We start from the raw sequence: 21,705 nt of genomic DNA, 5'->3' as shown, positions 1-21,705 counted from the left end.
TTCAAGAAGTTTGCTTTTTTATGGAATTATTAATTTTTAAATTCTTTTTACAAAAAAATTACAGAGCCTATTACTAAGGTCCATCTAGATCTGGTCAGAAACTCTCCAGCAGAACAACAAAGCCAAGCCAGTTTTTTCCAATGGAATTTTACCTGGTTATTGGGACTGAGGTTAAGTAATCGCCATGAAGAGTACATGAGGTCAGAGAAATGGTAGAGCAGTCTCAGCCTTGCTCTCACTGTATGAATGCTCACTTCTTTCAGTGCCCCATACTGGGGTGGAATGGCATCAGGTAAACCAAGCTGCAAAGGCACTGAAACACCTGCCACAGAAAGAGAAACCAAGCACTTGTTTGAGAAAGTGGAGCTGTATTGCTCTGGCTTGGATGAAGCTGATTTTCCTCACAGTAACTTCTACGGCGCTCAGCTGCCTACTGGGGTTAAACCACAACAGAAGCCAAAGTGAGAGTAAGATAATTTGCATATTAAACAAAACACGGTATGGATATTAAAAAACCCCAATTTTGTCGTAAATATTCAGAAATTCTTGTCACACTCACAGCCCAGGAGACACCAGGACTAAAGAAAAGGCCAGACCAAGGCTCAGTTGCTCACCTGGAGCTCGAGGGGGGACGGGCGGGGCTGTCCAGGCTGCGCTGTGGCAGCGGCCGGCCGAGATCTGCCGCACGTTCTTCCCCTGCAGCACCGTCACCAGCGTGGGCTCCCGCACGTGGTTGGTGTGGCCCAGCCCCAGCTGCCAAAAGGCAACAATCAACAACTGATAGTATTTCTACAACTCTCCAAGCAAGAATTCAGAGAAGATGATAAAAAAATCGTATTTGTTAACAGCATATATTGTGATAAAAAATATCTGCCATATATATATATCTTCACCGTCTATCTTTGACAAAATACTGCACCTGCACCCAACGAGAGTAACAGATCCAAGTGTCAGAGACCTGAAAACAGCTGGAGACTTCTCAAAAAATCCTTCCCAGAGTGAGGATCTGATCCGTGCTGCTAAGTCCTGTATTGCAGTCTCTCATACATAGACAGCAAAGCTCCTACATCTCCCCTGTGCTATTCAAACAGCATTTTCGTTCTAGAATGTAAATCCTGGTTTACAAAAACATTTTGTGTGAAGAGAACATTTACTGAAGCTGTTGTGACCTTTTGCCAAGTTTCATTTCATATCCTAATTTCATACTGTGAGTTAAAAATTTCGTATCACAAAAGTGTATTTTTTTCCCCACTTCATATAAAAGCAGTATTTTGAACCACAAGGAAAATCATATAAGCATCTTTCAGAATGAAGTTCTCTACATTTCTACACTATTTTTCTCTTCCAAAAATACAAAGTACCATATTATAAAAACACTAATAAAAGTAATTTAAAATAGACACCTCAAATAAGTTCCTCAAAAATTATTCCAAACACCTTGCTCAACAAGGTTTCTCAAAAACTCAATCCTAGAATACCACAGGATGAAGTTTGCCCAAACTTCCAGAAACACCAGTAGCTAATACATCCAGAGACCCTTTCTAAAATCTGTAGCCTGCAGTAGAAAAATGTGAGTAATGTATGTGGTAAAGGAGGAGAATTTCTCGTTTACTACGTTTTTTCTGACTTCAAAAAAAGTCATTCCTTTGAAGAGGTTCATTTATATTTTCATTATGGAAAGTAACTATAGAGTTCAAAAATATGATTGACATCAACCATAAATTTTATTATGTTGAAAAGACGACAGTCTAAGAATTCAGAGAAAATCTGCAATTCTTTTGAAAAGCTTGAATTAGAGTAATTTAGGTAGCATGTTTGGAGTGCTTTCCCAAACTGGTACCATGGAAGAGCACAGAGAGTAAACAAGAAAATAACAGAAATCACCTAAAACACGATCATGCTGAGGGGTGAAGGAGGGAAAGAACATCAAAGCTTTCTTTTCCACCAAAGGAAAGCCACGCCCAGCACAGCTGTGAAGGGCAGCAAGAGGCTCCCAGAGGTCAGGAGCAGAGAACAGGACGTACCTGGCCTTCGGAGTTGCTTCCCCAGGCATAGACATCCCCCGTGGAGGACAGGGCCAGCGTGTGCTCGGCGCCGACGGCGATGTCCTCGATGAAGACCCCGGCCAGCAGTGGCACCTGCTGCGGCCGATTGTGGTTGCGGGCGCGGCCCTCGGGCAGCCCAATCAGGCGATCTGCAAAGGCAAGCACCAGGCTCCAGGAGCAAGCAGCACTCTGGGGAATTTCATTACAAGCACAAGCAGGGGAGGGACAGACAGCAGATCTGTACAGTCCTGGGGCTGGGACACAAGGGGAACCCTTTAGGGACAAAGAGCGTGGAAGGTCTTCCCTGCAAACTAGTGCTGCCTACAGCGCTCGTTTACACTGTTCAAGCTGCTTATCTATGGTCAATCAGAAACAAGACCAAATTCTACTAAACCAAGGCCTCTAGATCTAAATGCATGGGTTTCTAACAAACACGAATTAACTGACTTCAGAAGTTTATGCATGTTTCATTCAGTGCACATGGAAATCCTCCTGCCCAGACTGTTAAATGTGTGGAAGTACGTGCGCTTAATTAGACAACGTTAACTTTGAAGTAACCCAATGTTTTTGGATGTGTGAAATTCAATGAAGTTCTAGGAAAATGCTCTTCAAAAAGTAAATTAGTAAAATGAAAGGTGTTCTGAGATCAAACTAGACAAAGCTACAAACCTGGATTTCAGGTGTATGTTAAAATTGCATTGTTCAAGTTTCAAAATTTACATTAGGGCAACATGTTTCTAAAAAATAGCATTAGATCAGTCTTAGAAATATGTCTTAATAGTCTTCCTTTTCACCTGCAATTTACACAAGCCTAAACACGGGAATGTCAAAAGAGCAGTTTGTCTTACCTTGGCCAAAAGTATACACGTGACCATCTTTTGTCAGCGCAACCGAGAACTGAGTTCCACAGGCAACTTTTTTTATTCCAATTCCACAAAGAATATCCACTTTCTATGGGGTAAAGTAAAAGGAAAACAAGGTATAGTATTACAAGGCTATAAAGAGAAAGCAAACAAAAATTCCATCTGTAACTCCTGCTTCCAAGAAAGAAATTTTTTTATTCCCACTGTGCAGCACACACATTGTAGGATTATTTTAATTAACACTTGGAAATTAGTACAGGAAACAGAAACATATTTGTTTTCAATAGAATGAACACCTTATTCTATGTACAATGATTCAAAATACCGATTTTTCCTGGGAGTGAGAGGGAGTGGCATGGGAAGAAGAAGATGGGTGTGGAAACAACCTTCTCCCCAGTTTCCAAAAGAAGAAATCTCTCTTCTCTAAGATAAGCCTCAGACTTTGACTATTTGTACTGCTACTGGGTCACAGTCACTATAATGTACACAAAATTCTTGACAGTACCAAGCTCAGCATAATGTATCATCAGAATTATTTGTGCCAGATTGTGTAACAACAGCATGGAAATAATAACACCAGGAAATCACACTCTCAACACTGTGCAACATCTTTAGGAGCACTGGAAGTTTATGCAAAGAACCATTTCCTCAGGAATCTAACCTGTGGTGAGGACTTGGCAGTAGAATTTCCCAAACCAAGTTTACCATAATCTCCATCTCCAAAAGCCCAAACCATTGAGCCATCTGTTGACACAGCCACAGTGTGATTGAGGCCACAGGCAACCTGGGTGAGAGATATAATGTTATTACCACTGCTTTTGCTGACTTACTAACTCAAACATACCAGCTACCTTTAAGAAGAAAAACTGTGTTTTAAAAATGAACTATCCCTGTAAAACCACTGAAACTTCCACTGCTTATTAGAGTGTCTTAAAGACCCTTAGGACTGAAAAAATACAGCAGTGTTTTATCAACACTTGCTTTCTCTCAGCTCATAGAACCAAAGGATGGTATTATGGCACATATGTTCCCTGCTTAAAATTACAAAAAATCTCATTAATTCATACTTAAAAATGCCTAAATCTTGAAATGTTAAAAACATAGACAGTTTTACATAAAAATGATCAAAATACTCAGGAAAGTAAGTATTTAAAAAATCATGCATACTCAAATTCTGCCATCATAATCAAAATAAAAGCCATGGTTAAAAACCACAATGGAACACTTAAGTATGTTAAAAACACAAGCTTTAAACTAATATACAACGCTAATTTTAGATAAACCATGCCTGGCCAATCTGGTAACCTTCCAGCGCTGTCACTCTTTCTGGAAGTTTCTTATTTGAAGTATTTCCAAGCCCCAATCGACCATAATCACCATTTCCAAAGGTAAAAAGTTTGCCATCTGCTGTCACCACAGCTGAGTGCTTGAAGCCACATGACATCTAGAAGTAAAATAAGCATTATTTTTACACACATTTTACACTTGGAAGTTTATATTGACTATTTCATGTACATATGTAATACCTTTCTTGACCCTAAACCATAATCCTTTTTAAAGAGCTAAAATACAGACATTTTGGTATTAACAATTTCTTCAGCAACTCATCTCTTAACTCTCTTCAGTGGCAATGTTATGGAGGGGGACTGGAGGATATTTGCATGAAGAATTTGCTGTGTGATTATCAAATTTTTTTATAAAGAAACCTCCAGTCAAAAGCAAATATGTGCATTGTTAGTACTTAGGAGGAGGTCTTGGTAATCAGTTTTGTAGATCAAAGTCACCTGACAAGGATGAAGGGAAACTTATCAATCATGTCAGCATTTTGATCATCTTTATATCACCCCTTTCTTCCATGCTCTATTTTTAGTCCTCTCCAGTACCACCTGTCAATCAATATATCTGTGGTATTGACATCCTTTAAGTGGAAACGACCGCCCTAGTTCATAAAGCCCAGAGAATTAAAAAGTTGCCCGTTTTCATGCAGTTCTACAGCACTGGGTTCCCAGGCCTGCAGCTGGAAAGAGAAAGAAATATTTTGCAACCTGCACGACTTCTTCTCCCTGCAGAGCCTCAATCTGCCTGGGCCGGCGCTGCCTGTCGCTGTTCCCGTGGCCCAGCTTGCCATAGTCCCCATCTCCCCAGCTGAAGACTTCCCCGCTTTCTGTCAGAGCCATGGAATGTCCATCAGAGCCACAGGAGGTCACCAGCTGTGTCACAACAAAGCCTAGCAAAGACAAGTGAGAAAACAAAGCTCAGCATCACCTATAGCAAACTCTTACATAGATTTATCCATGGGTGCTTTGTGGCAGCCAGTTAGGTCTGGGGAAAGGAACAAACCACATTAAGCCTTCTTTTTATAGCAATTAATTTACTTTTAATTCAAACAAAATCTTTGTTTTCTTATGGAAAACTTATGCTTCTGTCCTGCCATTAGTACTGAAATGAAATGTTCCTAATTTGAGCAGACAATTTTCCCTGAAGTCTTCTTAAAACTAAAGAATTTTAACATACTTTTTAAATCTTCAGGAAATACGAAGATCTTGTTTATTTGTTCAAATTTTAAATTAGAAACTACAATATTCTAATGAGTAAATCTGCAGAAGAGCATCAGAACTGTTTTATTAGAAACAATCATACTAACTACCAAAATGCTTATTTATGCTCCATCACTGGATTCCTCTCAAGTACAACAGTTTTACCTTGCAGTGCTGAAATGACAGTTAAGACATGAAGATCATCAGAATTCCCTTGTCCCAGTCGCCCATAGCTCCCTTCACCACAAGCCAAAACTGTGCCATTGGCTTGGATGACAAAAGTACAATTCTGACCACAAACCACCTAGGTTAGAAAGACATGAAGGAATGTTAATAAAGTATATGCTTAAATGCAGCACTGTTGCAATACTTGCATTACAATGAACCATTTTCTTTTAATTTGTTTTTTTTGCAAATATATCAAGACAATATTCCATCAAGTCAACGCTATTTCAGAAAGCCTAACTGCCACACGTATTACATGACAGTTGTGCAGGTATTTTAAAATTGTGCTCATATAAAATAATTCTGTGTTGTCAGATTTCAGTGGCTTCTTGGTTTGAATTTGTTAAATAATTTAAGATTTCCTTTCTAGTGAAAAACATGTTTTGAGATACTTAGAGTTAATTCAAACAACAAATTGAAAAGACATTTAGAGAGGGATTTTGACAAGCTTTACAAACAACAGATGGCAAATGATGAAACCATGACTGGCTCTAAGTGATCACCTGCTGGGCCTGGGAGAATGAAGGTGCTGCCACTGGGATCATGACATTTCTGCCAGCCTCTGCCAGCTGCCCGTGCCGTCCTGCTCCCCACAGGTACACGTCACATTTACCTCCTAAGTGCCAATCCTAGAGAAGAGCATGAAAGAAGGCTTTAGAACAAGCGCACTTTTAACAGCTTGCCACATTTCAAAAGAATAAAAACTCCTCCAGAACGCCTCAAACCCTCCAAACGATCAATTTTACTGACCTCTGGCCTTGATGTTGCCCAAGACATGATCTGTTCATCCATGCCATTGATCCACTTACTGTTATCCTACACAGCAAAAGCCACATTTACTACATTCAGTGCAAGAGATGCACATTCTTTTTTTGTTATACAATATATATTTTCCTAAGAACAGTATTTAAATCATTCTAAACAAAAATGCATGCAGACTAGCAATGACACTGTTATCCACGACTTGCGATCCAAATCAATGAAAGAAAAACTAAATTCATGATGAAGTAATCTTTTTCTACTTACTGATGCATAGGGCATTTTGAAGTTTCAATTGCAAACACTGGCTTGAAATGTTATAAGCTTGCTTATAAAAAATTCCTAATAAAAAATTTCTGGTTTGGTTTACATAACAAGTAATGAAGAAAACTGACACTAGCAAAATAATGCAGTGTGAGAATGTGACAAAATGTTACTCAAAATAGCACTACAAAGCTCTAAATTTCTTCCTATCACACATGAAAATTACTGTCATAGTTTTGGGTTGTTTTGTATTCTAATGTGCAACTGACTTGCACTCATTACACACACACACAGAGAGCAATCTTAACATATTCTATATGTTAAGATTCAATATTCTAACCAGTTAATTAAAAAATAAACTTATTGCTGGTGCTTATATTACTAAATAGAAATGTTTACAGTTCAGAGATTCACTGCATCATACTGCGTGCTCAGTAACAACACACTTGGCTGTTAAGACAATGTATCAATTACCATCAGGAGAGTAAGCTCATCCTCTGGAACAGGCTCCAGGTCTGGGACAGTGAAGGACTCTGGGAACTGAGCTCCCTTGGCCAGGGCTTCAGCAGCTTTTATGGTAGTGGAGAAGCACTCGAGCCAGGCCCATTCCGTGGGGTTCCAGGCAGAGGGGTCAGGTAGGCAGCTCTGGTGGTGAGGGGGCACGGGGGGGTTGCAGAGCAGCCGGTCCAGGTGCAGCCCCACAGCCAGGGATGCCAAGCACTGCATGTAGGGGCTGTGAACCAGCTGGTCCCCACACACCACATGGGGCTGCAGGGCAGCAGGGAGGAAAAGGGAACACCCAGTTAGAAACACACACCAATCACTCCAAAATACAAGTCCTTAAAAGCTACCCCTGTAAAACAGTACCCTCTTCCAATGCTTAAACAAAGTTTTCTAATATTTTAAATATTTTCAAATTAGGAGACTACTAGCTTTGAGAATACTGAAAGATATTTCAAGTAGAACGTAGGAAAGTCTTCTGGGTTCTCTGGTGAAAGACTGAAACCAGCTGAGATCTAAACAGTGCACTCATGTCAGCCACGAATGCTAATAAACACTGGCATTGCTCCTACCTTTTCATAGGCGTACTGCTCCTGCAGCATCACGGGCAGGCGCTCCAGGAAGGCGCGCATGCACGGGGCCATGTTCAAGCCCAGAACCCCCTGCTGCTTCAGCGCAGTCCTGCACGTCGCCAGCACGTGATTGGAAGAGATCCACTCTGAGGTGCAGTTCACCACCAACACGTCCTGTTCAACAGCAGTCACATTAGAAATTAAAAAATTCACATAGCAGGATCATTCAGCTACATTGATTTATCACCAGCCATCTTGGTTTCCATAGGGGCCAGAAAACACACAGGTTCAAACATTTCTGTCTCACCTTTGATCTGTTAGAGCAGGCAGCAACTCCAACCTCAGGGATCCACACAGCAGTCTGGATAGCTCCAGACCCTATCACAACACTCTGCAATACTGAACCGTCCTAGGGAGAGAAGGGGTTGGAGTCAGGTGCAAACAGAGCTGCACTTCTGCTCAACTGCATACACATTCCTAAGGGATGATACTCTCACAAGCTTTCAATTACTACTTAAAAACTGAACAGCTTACTCTAAAAGCAGAAACCCCTCATTTTTATCATATTAAGGAGATAATATAACTAAGAATTTAAAAGTGTTTAATAATCCACATTATCTAGCACTTTCAATTAGAGTCCTCAACATAAGAGAATACTGTTCTTAACTATAACAAATGCAGCTGGTTCTGCAAAGCCTAACTAACATGACCAACCCTACAGAATCAATCAATACTGAACCATAAAGTACTTCAATGCTAAGTACAATTTCAATTTATACTTTATTATTTATGATGTTATAACACTATTTTATACCACACTTTCTCTAATGTATCTAACATGTGGTGAAGTGGAAGATGGTCTGGTACCTTGACCAGTTCAGACACTCTTACTAAGAATGAGAATCAAGCCACACCAAAGATGATCTTACCCGTAAGGACCAGATATTCATGAGGCCACCCAGGCCCCCAGACACCAAGGCCAGCCCATCGGGACTGAAAGCAACAGTGCGGACAGGAGTGATGTGTCCTCTCAGCTGGAACACACACTTCACTTCCACTGCCTTCCTGTATCCATCCTGCAAGCAATCACACACTTATGGAACACTGCACTACTTCCAGGAAATGGAGTAGCATGAAATGTCTGTATTCTGTAATAAATACTGATCATACACACACAGAGCAAAGTTCCACTAAATAATTTAAAAACACCCAGGCCCATGACAATATTTTATAGATAACTTGATCACATTATCAGCTTTCTTCCCCTTACAAAATGCCATCAACATCAAAGACCACATTACAATTTATGTAGGTGAAAATAATCTTCACTCTTTATCTACAAAAAACTTTGAACTCTCACTAAATTTTAGGATAAACTGATCAACTTTTAAAGGAAAGAAAACAGACCAAAATATAATCTTCAGCCTTAATCTTAAATAAATGTTGCAATTTCTTGTTCTGAGACTGCCTACACATACACAAATGCAATGTAAACTTTTTTAGCAAATTTCTTCTCTCAGGAAACTTTGAGATTCAAATAACTCACTCATATTCTTCTCCTCTTTCAACTTCACAACGAGCAAAGAGAATTTCTTACACACTAAGTTTGGTCCCTTTACCTTGGCACTTGTTTCTTGTTCCCACCATCCTTCTGAGCAAGCTGAGCTGGACTGCAATGTCATTATAATGTCCTGGGGAACAGTCCAGACACACACCAAACCATTGTGGCATCCCCTAAAGCATGTCGAGTGACATTAGAAAAACAAAATAAAGACATTAACTAACAAAATATCAGGGGTCAGATATCAACTTATATACCAGAGTCTTCACAACCTTCCTATAAAACCACTTTGCATCAATCAATCTAAAGTAGAAGGGTCTGTTCCCAATGGGTCAATGCATTTTTTCCTATTCCTCACATGCTGTAGCTTTTCCATTTCTATTAACAACAAAATTTGGATGAAGCAAAAAAATTCCAAGCAGGACTAGCACCCACAAGTCATAGAATAAACAGCTGGTAACACAACCTGGGTCACTCTTTTTATTTGAATTCTGGAACTTCACAAATCTCATGACAAGTAACTTACTGAAGGAATATTATTTCTTAAAAAACAAACCCTTTTCTTTGCTACTGACACTACAGATTGGTACAAAACTCCTGCAAAGGGCTACAGAAACAACAACAAAGCAATGACTTACGTAGCTAACAGGAGCTGGGCCTTGGCTCCTTTCCCTGGCAGAGCACACCAAGCAATGCCATTCACCAGGGCTGGGTGGGACAGGGAGTGCAGGCGCCTCCAGCACCCTCCCAGACACCCCCAGAGCTTCACTGTTTCCTCTTTGGCACAGGTCAGGAGAATCTTACCAGTTGGATCCCACTTCATACTAACAACTGTATCCTGTTGGATTTAAAAAAATGAAAAGTTGGTATGAAGTAACACAGTACTGAGGAGGAGATTTAACTCAGAGCTAATGTAACTTTTAATGACTAATAACAAAAGTATTTTCTTCTCATACTATCTACACTTCAGAACTATCAAATTAAAAAGACTTTAAGAAGTTTGCTGAAAGAAACTAAATGGGAAACATAGAAAAAGATGTTTTCTTTTTACTGCAAACCCTTCTTGATTATTTTTCCCCAGAAATAGCTTTGAGTCTGAGGTAGGAAAAGAAGACAGCCCATAGCAAGAAGGCAAGTACAGATTTATTGCCACAGTGTGGGACTGCCCTGCTTCACACAACCAGAGCAGCTCTTGGAAGCTAATCAGGATGCTCTTACTACACCTACATTTGAGGAATTCTGCTCTTAGCCTAACAAATAATTAATGGACTACTTATGACTCATTATTACATTCTGGCCAAGCAAAGGTTCTAAACCTTTGCAACTGCATATTTAGAAAAACACCTTTTGCTTTGCAGAGGAAGCTGAACAAAAACATGTGACATAATCAAAATTAAAATTTATTATGAGTACTCTTACCAAGTAAAACAATTAGTCTTTTAAATCCAGTCAATGCACAGCTGTGTGCTTAATGCACTTCCTTCACTGTATGTACATACACTCCACAGTGTCTGATAGCAAAGATACCAAGTTTATCTTTCCTTTTCTTTTTTTTACATTTGGTACACTGTTCCTTTAGAGTACATTATGTTAATATGTGTATCAGAAACAGGTGTAAATTTTTAAAATAACATTTACTTGCCTTTATAAATAGCTTTCAAACAGAGAGAACAGCTTAAACAGATTTTACCTACAAATAAAATTTTTACTTACAAAAAGTCTACATTAGTTTAAGAAAGACCAGCTCTACCTTATGTGCATCAATGAGAACGACTCCTCCTTTCTCAGTTGGTTCCTTTGTTCCTAGGAGCAATTTTCCATCTGAATAGCCAACAGCAAATGGTCTGTCTTCACTGAACCAGGCCAGGCATGTGACAGACACTGCATGAACAGACAACACAAACATTCATTCAACTAAACTGAACTTCACTCCTAATCAAAGAGGTTTTTGCAGTGCAGTTGTCTAAACTACAAAGTGCATAACAATGTCCACCACCACCAAGATGACTTAACATATTGTGGTCTGAAAATTTTCCTGAACTCATATGATAAAGATAAAACTGAGTGTCACTAATGATGGCTGTTGAGATTATTTTGCACTAGTTTTCTCATTCTTCTTTTTATGAAAATAACTGAATTTATATTCCTGGTATAGTGAAAAGAACTATACCAAAGAAAAAGGGCAGACTGAATCTTATACATGTATCTGAGATAGGCTTCTAAAAAATGCTCTGAAAACAACTTACCTCCCCTAGCAAGTAGATATTGCTTCACTTGACTCTGCCAAAAAATATCTGTAAGGCTTCCTGAAGAAGCCAGATGCAAAACCACAAAATACTACCAAAAATCTGCTACTTGATGTCCTTTGGGACTGAAGCTATAAAGGAAAAATGGCAATAATTGAGGAATTCCAATGCCACTCTGCAGGCCATCTGCAGACAGAGCAGACACTGCAGGGGATCGCTGCTGTTTGTCCACAAGGGAAGGAATGGCAGGATTTTACCAGATTACTACCCCCTGCTTGCCTCTGCTGTGGGGGAATCAGGGTGTAGATAAAGATCTCACAGACTTTTCTGTTCCCATGAACCAGAAATCACATCCCATGAACAATAACCAAAAATTATTATATACTTCTTTAATAAAAAGTGGGAATGTGTTCACAATTTTAATTTCAAATGCTGATGCAGTCTCTTACCATCCTTTCTGTAGCAGTGTTCCAGTTCCAGCCGGTGCATGGCTGAAATATCCACAACTTCAATAAGAGCCAGAGATCCATCCATGCGCCCAATTAACAACAATTCTGGAGCATCTCCTGTCCATGCTGCAGCTGGCCCTTCTTCTGCCCAGGCTAGAGCAGACACCCAGTGAGACTGAAGATCTAATAAGCCTTTTCCTCCTAGGAGATCAAAAAGTCTGTTAAAACTACTTCATCTTCATAAAGAAAACAAAACAATAATACTTTCCCATGGGAAAGTTTTCTTTTTCCATAGGAAAAGAAATCTAGAGATCTTACTGAGAGCTAGGACATACTACAAATTCACCTAAGTTACAAGAATACAAAGCAACGGTTCATTAATCTATGCAGACACAAAATCTAGGCAACAAATCTCATGTATCATTCAATTTAGGTAATTTTGCTAAGGAAGGAAGCTGCATTCTTCAGTACCCAGTAAATTTATACTTTTCTTGGGGATTATCTATTACCACAGGTGCAGTAACTGGTGATTTTTCTAAGCGCAAAGCAACAGAATGAAGTTTACAAATTACAGGGATTAAAAGTCTTCCTCTCAAAGATGTGTATCACATATCCACTTGGGGTTAGCACCTTTCTCAAATTAAGCATGTTCACAAGAGACTGTGGGAGATGGTAGGCATTTAAACTGGACAGTTAAACACTGGTGTAAACAAACGTGCAGTGACTTGGCAGCTCCCCATATTTCTATATGCTGGACCAGGAGGTGCCCACAGGCAGCTCAGGACATACCATTGACTTGCCAGATGTTCACCATCTTTTCTGTAGCTCCAGCCAGGTACTTGCCACTGATGCTCCAACATACAAGAGATAAACTAAGGTCACTGGGTGACCCCAGACCTTCTTCAGAGTCACCCTCTCTGTAATAGAATAAAAGAATGAAATTAAGAGGGCATTTCCTTTAAGCAGACATGAAAATCTAGAACACATAAAATATCTGCACTAGAACCTCAAGTCCTGCCATCACAGCAGATTTACATAAAATGTTTTTCTGCTCACAGTACTACATTCCCTCTTAAACCACTTCAAGTTACAGAATGAGATACTACTTATTTCCCAGAAATTTCAAATTAGGTTTCAAATGGAAACTCTTTACCTTTACCTATTTAATCTCAAATTTAACATTTTCAGCAAAGACAAAATTTTCTGGGAAGTCATGAAATGAAATGATAGCATGAACAAGAAATAAAAGAGGCACATCTTACTATCAATTCTACTATAAACTCTTCTTCCTGTTACAATCTCGTTATGCTATTCTAAAACTCCATTTTAAAGTCTGCTTTGCCTAACTGTAATAGGGCCACAGACACCTTTGACTGCCCTTTAGATCATACACAACAGCCACATTTTTTTAACTGTTTTTAGTACCAGAACAATGAAGGATATAATACTGTTATATCATTCTGGTTGTTTCTTTTAAGGTCACATCTAATACCAGCAAGCAAACAAGAACTAAGCCAATCACTAAAAAATTGTCACAAAACAATCTAGTAGTTCACTATTGCTCCATCATTCTTCCAAGTTCAACTATGCTTCACTAAAGAAATTAGATTTTAATCTTTCCTTTTGCTTTCTTCTTTTCTGGACACACCCAAATGACAAAAAAAGTACTTCCAAGATGTTCATGTAGAATTACATTCAGTTCCTGTATCTCAGGAGTCAGAATTATTTTTTCACACTTGAATCAATGACTTGCAATAATCATGTTATATGTTGGAGCTGTCCACTGGAACCCAGTGAAGGGATACTCACTTTTCTGCTACATGACAGTCCCATACCATTTTTTTTACCCATGTCTCCTTATATCAATTAATTAAGGATGTTTTTAAACAGCACTGACATGATCTCTTTGTCAACTCTTACCAGGTTGACATTTAGATCTGTTTTAAGTTTTAACCTATTTATTTTGCATGCAACAGAAAACAAATGAGAGATTTTAAGAGCAGGAGATAATGATAACAGCCAATCCTGCAGTATTTTACACAATTACAGCTTACATTAAATATCTGGCTGTTGTAAAGGATCAACTTACAGCTTGTTGAGCACACAGGTCTGTTGCAGTGAATATTGCTTCTTTGTCACATTCCACACTCTGATGGTGCCATCATTCCCACTTGTTGCCAAAAGTCCCTTTTTATTGCACCAAACACATGTCATGACCTACAAATACCAAAATAACCATGGCAAAACTGGAATTTACAACTTGGGTATGTTTGCTCACTAATATTAAGCAAACACTAACCAGTGAGACAGTGACTGAAACACCCTGTAACAACCAAACTAGACTTATTTTTCTACGACTTTTACAGCATTATTTACTGCAATTAAGCAGGCTTGATAGGGATGCCACACTTCATATAGCCCCATGCTCCACTGGCTGCTATTGCACAGTGTCGCAGACATCTTTTATGGAAAATCTTTTCTTTAGGAATTTTCCTCCTGAGAAGCTGAGAGGCCTCAGGAACAAAATGTAAACATTGATTATCTGCTGCTGTGGAATGCAACAGGTGGATCTTTGATTGACCCATGTTAGATGTCTATAATTAATGGCCAATCACAGCCCAGCTGGCTCAGACAGAGAGCCCAAGCCACAAACCTTTGTAATCATTCCTTCTTATTCTATTCTTAGCTAGCCTTCTGATGAAATCCTTTCTTCTATTCTTTTAGTATAGTTTTAATGTAATATATATCATAATATAATAAATCAAGCCTTCTGAAACATGGAGTCAGATCCTCGTCTCTCCCCTCAACCTGAGACCCCTGTGAACACCACCACAGCACAGAATACTGCACAAATATGTTAACTATTATGACAGAAAAATGAATGCAAATTAAGATCCAAGGAAATATTCAGACTGATTCTGCTGACTTGATATATCATGACAATATTTTCATGACCCTCTAAATTGAAGCCTCAAAGAAGCCAAACGTTTTTGTGCATCAGAGGTGCAACAACTTTATCTCCAAAAAATGACTTCTTGTGGGAAATCATTTCAGTCAGCGTAACTGTAAAACGATACTATCTTACTATCTCCCTTTTTCTGTGCTCTGCCAAAGAGAGCAGGGCAGCGGGTGCAGCGAGGGAGCCACGCTTACCCTGTTCTGGTGAGCCTCGAGCTTGATGAAGGAGCACTTGCGCAGGTCTCCGCCCATGTCGGCGAGGGTCTGCGGCGCGCTCTGGTTGTCGCGGTCGTGCGCGGCCAGCGTGCGCACCAGCTGCTGCGCTGCCCACTGCCGGTGCTGCGACGACAGGCGCGACGACAGGCAGCACGCGGCCAGCGCGTTCGCCAGCTCCAGAGGGCCTACAGCAGAGGGATCATAGCAAGGATGGGCATACAAATGGGCAATTAAACCTGCTTAGACAAAACAGTGAGATGATGCCTACATGAGTGAACACAGCAACAGCCAGCATTTCCAGAAAGAGATTAACAAGCATCTTAACACAATGTTGCAATCACGTGAACTACAGTAAAAAAAAAAAGAATAGAATTCCAAATATTATTCCCATGATATGAAAATGGTTAATGTCCTGGGTTGACTATATGAACCAGGACAGTTGGTCAAAGAGCGAGTGCTTTCTAAACAGGAAAAGCCTCCTCTGACAGAGACCTGCCACTGTCACTGTCCTGTCCTTCCCTCTCTATCCCAGCAGCAGCCTGGGGGAGGTGGGGCACAGCTGCTGCTTTGTGGCTCCCCGACCTCTCAGGGGACAGGCAGCACAAATTTCTGCCTCAGACACAGGACAGCACTTGGGTAATGATGATCAGCTGTTACCTTCCTTAATTTCATCATAACCAGGCTCAATGTCTCAGCTTTATGGCTTTGAATACACACAAGTTCAGACTATATTTTGAAGTGGTGAAACATGCAATTACAGAATAAAACCATATTTCTAAGCAAAATGTGTATCATAAACCATAACATTACTTTGATCAAAGCAAGTTTTGTCCATTTTTAAAACTGTATCTATTTATACATTATTCTAGCAAGTCTCTCCCTTACACACAACTGAAGAACTTAATATCTAATGATTAATATTTAAATACAAAGCTGTATCATACCTTTCTTTTCAATTTCAGCTTTATCATAGTTTGGCCTCAGTTTGGCCCCTTTGTCGGCCAACAATGCTACTAGTGCTTGAGTAACCACAAAATTTGGAGATGTGACAAGTTTGTTTTCTTCTGCAATTCCTCTTAAAAAACTTGGTAAAAATTTTCTCTGAATTGGATCATCAACTGTTGTCAAGTTCACACCAGTTGCTGCAGAAATCAAATTCTGAAAAGAAATAATTGATGATAAATAATCAGAACAAACAGAACTGTCAATATTAGAAACATTTTCAATTGCATAAATTGCACTTAGTTTTACAGTTTTTCCTTTTATTTTTCTGTTCTCTGCATAGAATTGACTCATTTAAAAAAACAAAACCTTAACAGAAAATCTTATGAACAGAAAAAGCACATTCATTTTCCCCATTTGAAAAGAGTACTCAGCAAAGACACATACAGCTACTTCATTTTTACCAACAATCAAACATACCCCTGTGCAAAGCCACAAGAAAGGACTCTAAGGAGATCCTCAAAGTGTGAGAGCAGTCTCACCCCAGCTGAGAAGGTAAAAGCACAAGTAATCGTAGTAGTCTCAAGTAAGTACTGAAGTCCCACCTGTGTACATAACTGCACCAGCAGCTTTGCAGCACTGGGAGTGTTTGATGCCAAGCAGCCAACTGCAGTGCTCAGGTAGGCAAGGCAAGAGATGGGCTTGCTGGTTTTGCTGTGGATGCCCCTGGATCTCTCCGTGGAGCTGGACACCGTGGATGGGCTCGTGGACAGGCCTGCCCTTCCCGCTGCTGCCAGGCACATCAAACGAACCAAAGTGCGGATGTCTGTCAATCCCAGGGACTCAAGGCCAGCTGCCAGGCTACAACTGGAACCACTGTGGAAATGGATATAAAACCCCTTGATTCAAGAGAACAAAATCAACAGAACTTTTTCTCTTAGCAGTATTATGTAAGTACAGACACGAGAATTGCTTCCCCAATTAGTTTGAAATTGCATTGTTATCAAACAGACCTGGGTAACTGGTTGCAAAAGGAAAGCGAGAGGTGTTGCCAAAGATGCCACGAACCTGACAGACAGAAGTGAGAGTGCTCTCATAACCATTGTTCTTGCCAGGAGCACTTGGGCAGCAGCTGTCACTCTTCTGAGGGCCATGACACGGTCATGTGGATTTACCAGGGCAGCTGCTTGTTCTCCTAAGGTTATTCTGCCAGAAGAACTTTTTTCTATTGAGCCATGACAGCCTTGGAAATAATGATGATTTGCATTAGTATTTAAAGAAAAACAAAACATTATCATATAGCAATAGGCACAGAAGCAAAGTTGGCCTAAGTTACTAATTTTTCAGTATTTCATACATACAGAACTACAATAACAATTACTGAGAGGAAAATACACTGTGTAATTTAATTATTCCTTATTTTCAAGGAGATAGGAACACAATCTGACATAATCAATCTTAATTCCTCTGATTCCCTCTTCCATCAGAGGGGACTATTCTTATGTCCCAACTTAAATCCATTCATTGGGTTCTGCAAAACATGTTACTGGCATTTACTGTTTGACTACGGTCACAAGTTTCATTGGCAAAATTCAATCCTTCTGTCAATTCATAATGCCTCACACTCCTCTCTCTAATTTCCCTATCATAAAAGGACAATTCAGAGCTGGTCTCCACTTCCTCATGGTGGCAGGCAGGAAATACTGTCAGGATGTTCCTGCCTTGCCTCTAGAAAAATCCCACTAAAAAGGAGAGGAGGTGGTGATGGTTGTTATCATTATTGTTGTGGCTGCTACTGTTATTATTATCATTCTTTCTTTAAATGAAACGGATTTCAAATGTACCTATTTGCATCAGTGTTTCTTCCATACTGTTGGTGGCTGTCACCATTGCAACTGAAGCACCCAGAGGGTCACTGTCAGGGAACTGAACGGGTTCAGGTACAATGCGCCGATCATTTAACCCAAGAGGCCCAGCCAACAGTTCAAACTCCTCTTCTCCTGTCAGCTTTTCATCTTCATCCACATCTAACATGTCCCAGTCTTCTAGAATTGGAGAAATATAATTAGACTTGGTTACTAAAGCTCAAATATTAAATAATTTCAAATAATTAAAAAAACAAACAGTAGATGCTATGAAATGTGTATTGTAATCTACAGCACAGCAGAATTAAAACTCAGCTGCTGATGTTGCCATAGACATAACAATGTAAATCAGAAAAACAAAATCCTGTACTTGGCCCTCTCTATTCAACTCAACCCTTATACTGCAAAAATGTTTTATGGAAGATTCTCTGAAGTATCAAACTAGCTACTCTTTAAAAAGACAGACATTAGGGTCATCACATACAACATAAGACAGCTCCAAAACCTAGGGTACAGCGAAAAGTGCAGGTGTTCAGTTATGCTTTAAATCATGGTAACATGTGTGTATTTCAAAGGACTGAATGGTAAAGACAGATGTCAGAAATTTCTGGTCTTTGTGTTTATCAAAAAAGCATGCATTAGCTCATGGGTTAAAACTGAACTCCCAGGCTTTTGCTTTTCATTCTCAGGGAATTAAAAAAATCCCCAACAATAAAGAAAAACGACTTTACCTGCAATTCAGTGAGACACTTCCTTCACTTGCAGCCATTTACACACAAGTCAGCTTATATTTACTGATCTCTCTGCTCTGTCTCACTCCACACACAGTAGAAGCAGAATACCTTTGATCTACAGCAGACAGACTTGCCCTAAGTACTGCAGCCCTCATTTAGGCTCAAATAGACAAATGTGGTAAATCACAAAGTTGTGATCACAGCAGCTACAGAATGGACCAGAATCACAGAACCAACTAGGAAAGGTTTTCTACGCACACCTGAAATAATCTGTTTAAAGTGAAAGCCACCCTCAGAATGCTCTCAGCTTGGACAAAGGGAGAAAAACAAAGAACAACACTAACGGCAGACTTTTGGGACACTAACTTACACTAATTAATTTCTCCAACAAAGGCAGCTGAAGAAAGATATTTGAACATAAGATTTTGTATGTGCAGTTCTGGATGTAACATCTCCTCACAGACCTTATCAACCCCAAGTTAGGTGCTTGTCCTTTCAGCTGCTTACAGTGGAAAGACAGGGGAAAGAATTCACTGATTTTGTTTTCTGATTTGAACTAAATAAAACCCCAAAACTAAAATATTGTATCTAACTGGAAGAGATTTTAAAATATACCTTCAGGTTTATTTGCATGAAAGTACCTCTTAGAAAAAACAAAACCCCGTGCAACTTAGAAACATACCTTCATAGACACTGTCTTGTTTACCTATTAGATCAGGTGCCTGGCCTTTGTACCTGTATGAAAAAATAACAAAGAAAATTACTGAGTAACATATTTTATAAATATGCATGAAAATTTTAAATTTGGTTCCCTTTTTAGACTAACTTTACTGTTAGGTCTGCATATATCTATGAATGATTGCAGAAAAGCCTAGTAACAGAGAAACAGATAAAATGGTTTCTGAAAGTGTGTGTGGAGGGGGAAGCACATTGCAGTATTAACGTATAAAAAGTCCATAGAAAAAATACTGGAATTGGCAGACAAAATTGATTAAGAGCTTTCAAAAGTCACTAAGAAGGAGGCAATATCCCAAGAAATTACTCCTTGTTCTTAATTTAGAAACCAGAAATATCAAAACAACCTTTTTTTTCTAAATACGCATTTGTCAAATACAGAGAATTATTTTAAGTATTAGAAAATCCTGCTAGGAATTCTTCTCTCTTAAATCAAATCCCTAAAATGCTGAGGGCCCGTAATCATGCTTAGTTTCCTTTCTTTATCTACTGTCTCCTATTTCTGTACCTTTCTGAGGCTGATATTTTAGATTTGCTCTTCAGGGCCAGGTATTTCTCTCTGCAGATTCCACAGAGGAGGTAGTAGGGGTTGCCACTGCCACACTCCCCCCCGAACCAGCCATCCACGTAGGAGCCGTTGCTGCGGTAGCCCTGGCGGTTGGCGCTGCGCCCGCAGCCAGGGTGGTTCCTCTTCATGTGCTGGTTGAAGCTGACCACGCTGGATTCACACAGCTCACAAACCACCACTTCTTCTCTATCTTCAGATTCACAGACGTGCTGCACAGCAAGATTTTCACACGTTATTTGGACAGAATAAGTATCTGCACCTTAGACATAAAACATGCAAATATCCTTAGGTGGGTGTTCCTGCACATTTCTGTCATTGAGTGATATTTATATGGTCGACTTGTACAAAAGTAAAGCAGAAACATACAATTTATGACATAATGAAGACCATCTCAGAACAGGAAAAACATTTGGAAGTAAAGCTTCAGAGGAGCTAATTTCCTATTTCATGTTAGATTGACTAAAGAATTCTTGACAGTGTAACTTTTCATTTGTAACACTGTCACATTCAACACTGTATCTGGTTCTCCTCAGAACTTGTCTGAAACTAGAGCTAACAATGAAAAGAATCCTTTTTTGCTTTCAGACAACCATATTTTATATTTACTGGGCAACAAAAATTACCATTTGTGTCAGCAAATATCAAGGTTTTATCTCAATGTGAAGTCCAATTTTCATAATTACACTTCTGTCCTGAGTCAGTAATTTCATTGAGATGTTTCAGTGACACAAGTGCTCTGAAAAATTCAATATGCATCCTGCAACTTGCTTCCATATCAAAGCTAGGCAGCATCATAACTAAGAGAGGAAAAGCTGAGTTTTACAGGTTGATTGTCTAATCTGACACGGATAATCCAAAGATTACCAAAGTGCTGTTATTATCTTTGTTTTCCACCTAAACAGTTTATTTAGTCCTCTACAGAAAAATTCAGTGAGGACTGTTACCACATCCTTCCCAGAGAACGGACTACATGACACAAGAAACACTGACTGAAGTGCAAATTATGTAGCTAAAGATTAGATACTATTAGCAGTAGCAGGAGAAGAAACATTTACACAACTAAACCATCTAGGAACACCTACTTGATTTCTAATTGGTATTATCAGAACAACTATATGAGTTCTGTTCTCATCTTTCAGGGGAGGGAGAAGAAAACTACATGTGGAAATGCAGAGCAAGAAACACAAGAAATCACTATTCTTAATCTAGAGATGATGCTACAGAATACAAGATGATTTTAAGCACTGCTGGCACTTAGTAAGATACTTTCAAAGAGGCTCTAAACATACACATGTTGCTTTAAACTTGAAAATACAAGCATGCAAAAAGCAGTAAGTTAAAGCAGCCCCTGCTGCAGTCACACACACCCAGGTAGGCCAATCCAGTACCTCTGGGATCCACATTCCCAGAATATCATTATCACTAGCCAGGTCTTGCCCAAACATAGCTTCCATTGCTTCATCATCAAGGTCGATCTCCAACTCCTCATCCAAGTTGAAGTCATACAGTGCCCCTGGATCTTGCTGCAAGGAGATCCCTTCCCTGCGGCTCTGGTTCCTGTGGGCCTGCACTGAGCGGTACAATCCCGCTCAAGGTGGGAAAAGAGAGAAACAGGAAAGCAGGACTTTTATTTTCCATGGCAGAGAGCTGGCTGTACTTTCAATT

The 21,705-nt window shown here is 39.6% G+C and overlaps 1 protein-coding gene across 7 annotated transcripts in view; it reads right to left on the bottom strand.

Moving 5' to 3' along the window:
• HERC1 (HECT and RLD domain containing E3 ubiquitin protein ligase family member 1) overlaps positions 1-21,705 on the bottom strand; it is a 100,546-nt gene that overhangs the window by 4,837 nt on the left and 74,004 nt on the right. For 4 of the 7 annotated variants that reach the window (XM_030955337.1, XM_030955338.1, XM_030955336.1 and 1 more), the window contains exons 44-71: positions 21,408-21,628; positions 19,981-20,249; positions 19,420-19,472; positions 17,983-18,183; positions 17,207-17,381; positions 16,744-17,014; positions 16,141-16,354; positions 15,176-15,432; positions 14,112-14,239; positions 12,812-12,939; positions 12,023-12,223; positions 11,078-11,208; positions 9,966-10,165; positions 9,386-9,500; positions 8,696-8,842; positions 8,074-8,175; positions 7,767-7,940; positions 7,168-7,461; positions 6,421-6,486; positions 6,174-6,299; positions 5,611-5,749; positions 4,954-5,135; positions 4,197-4,352; positions 3,570-3,692; positions 2,894-2,996; positions 2,025-2,194; positions 615-753; positions 153-322 (exon numbers count right to left, since the gene is read on the bottom strand). In XM_030955337.1, coding sequence (XP_030811197.1) covers positions 153-322; positions 615-753; positions 2,025-2,194; positions 2,894-2,996; positions 3,570-3,692; positions 4,197-4,352; positions 4,954-5,135; positions 5,611-5,749; positions 6,174-6,299; positions 6,421-6,486; positions 7,168-7,461; positions 7,767-7,940; positions 8,074-8,175; positions 8,696-8,842; positions 9,386-9,500; positions 9,966-10,165; positions 11,078-11,208; positions 12,023-12,223; positions 12,812-12,939; positions 14,112-14,239; positions 15,176-15,432; positions 16,141-16,354; positions 16,744-17,014; positions 17,207-17,381; positions 17,983-18,183; positions 19,420-19,472; positions 19,981-20,249; positions 21,408-21,628 — 4,655 coding nt within the window. The remainder of the gene's footprint in view (positions 1-152; positions 323-614; positions 754-2,024; positions 2,195-2,893; positions 2,997-3,569; positions 3,693-4,196; positions 4,353-4,953; positions 5,136-5,610; positions 5,750-6,173; positions 6,300-6,420; positions 6,487-7,167; positions 7,462-7,766; positions 7,941-8,073; positions 8,176-8,695; positions 8,843-9,385; positions 9,501-9,965; positions 10,166-11,077; positions 11,209-12,022; positions 12,224-12,811; positions 12,940-14,111; positions 14,240-15,175; positions 15,433-16,140; positions 16,355-16,743; positions 17,015-17,206; positions 17,382-17,982; positions 18,184-19,419; positions 19,473-19,980; positions 20,250-21,407; positions 21,629-21,705) is intronic. The other 3 variants (XM_030955343.1, XM_030955339.1, XM_030955340.1) reach the window with 3 other exon arrangements.

This window comes from Camarhynchus parvulus, chromosome 10, assembly GCF_901933205.1.
Source record: "Camarhynchus parvulus chromosome 10, STF_HiC, whole genome shotgun sequence".
Lineage (NCBI taxonomy): Eukaryota > Metazoa > Chordata > Aves > Passeriformes > Thraupidae > Camarhynchus > Camarhynchus parvulus.
The sequence above is the reverse complement of the archived record's forward strand: the minus strand, read 5'-3'. Positions and strand labels throughout refer to the sequence as shown.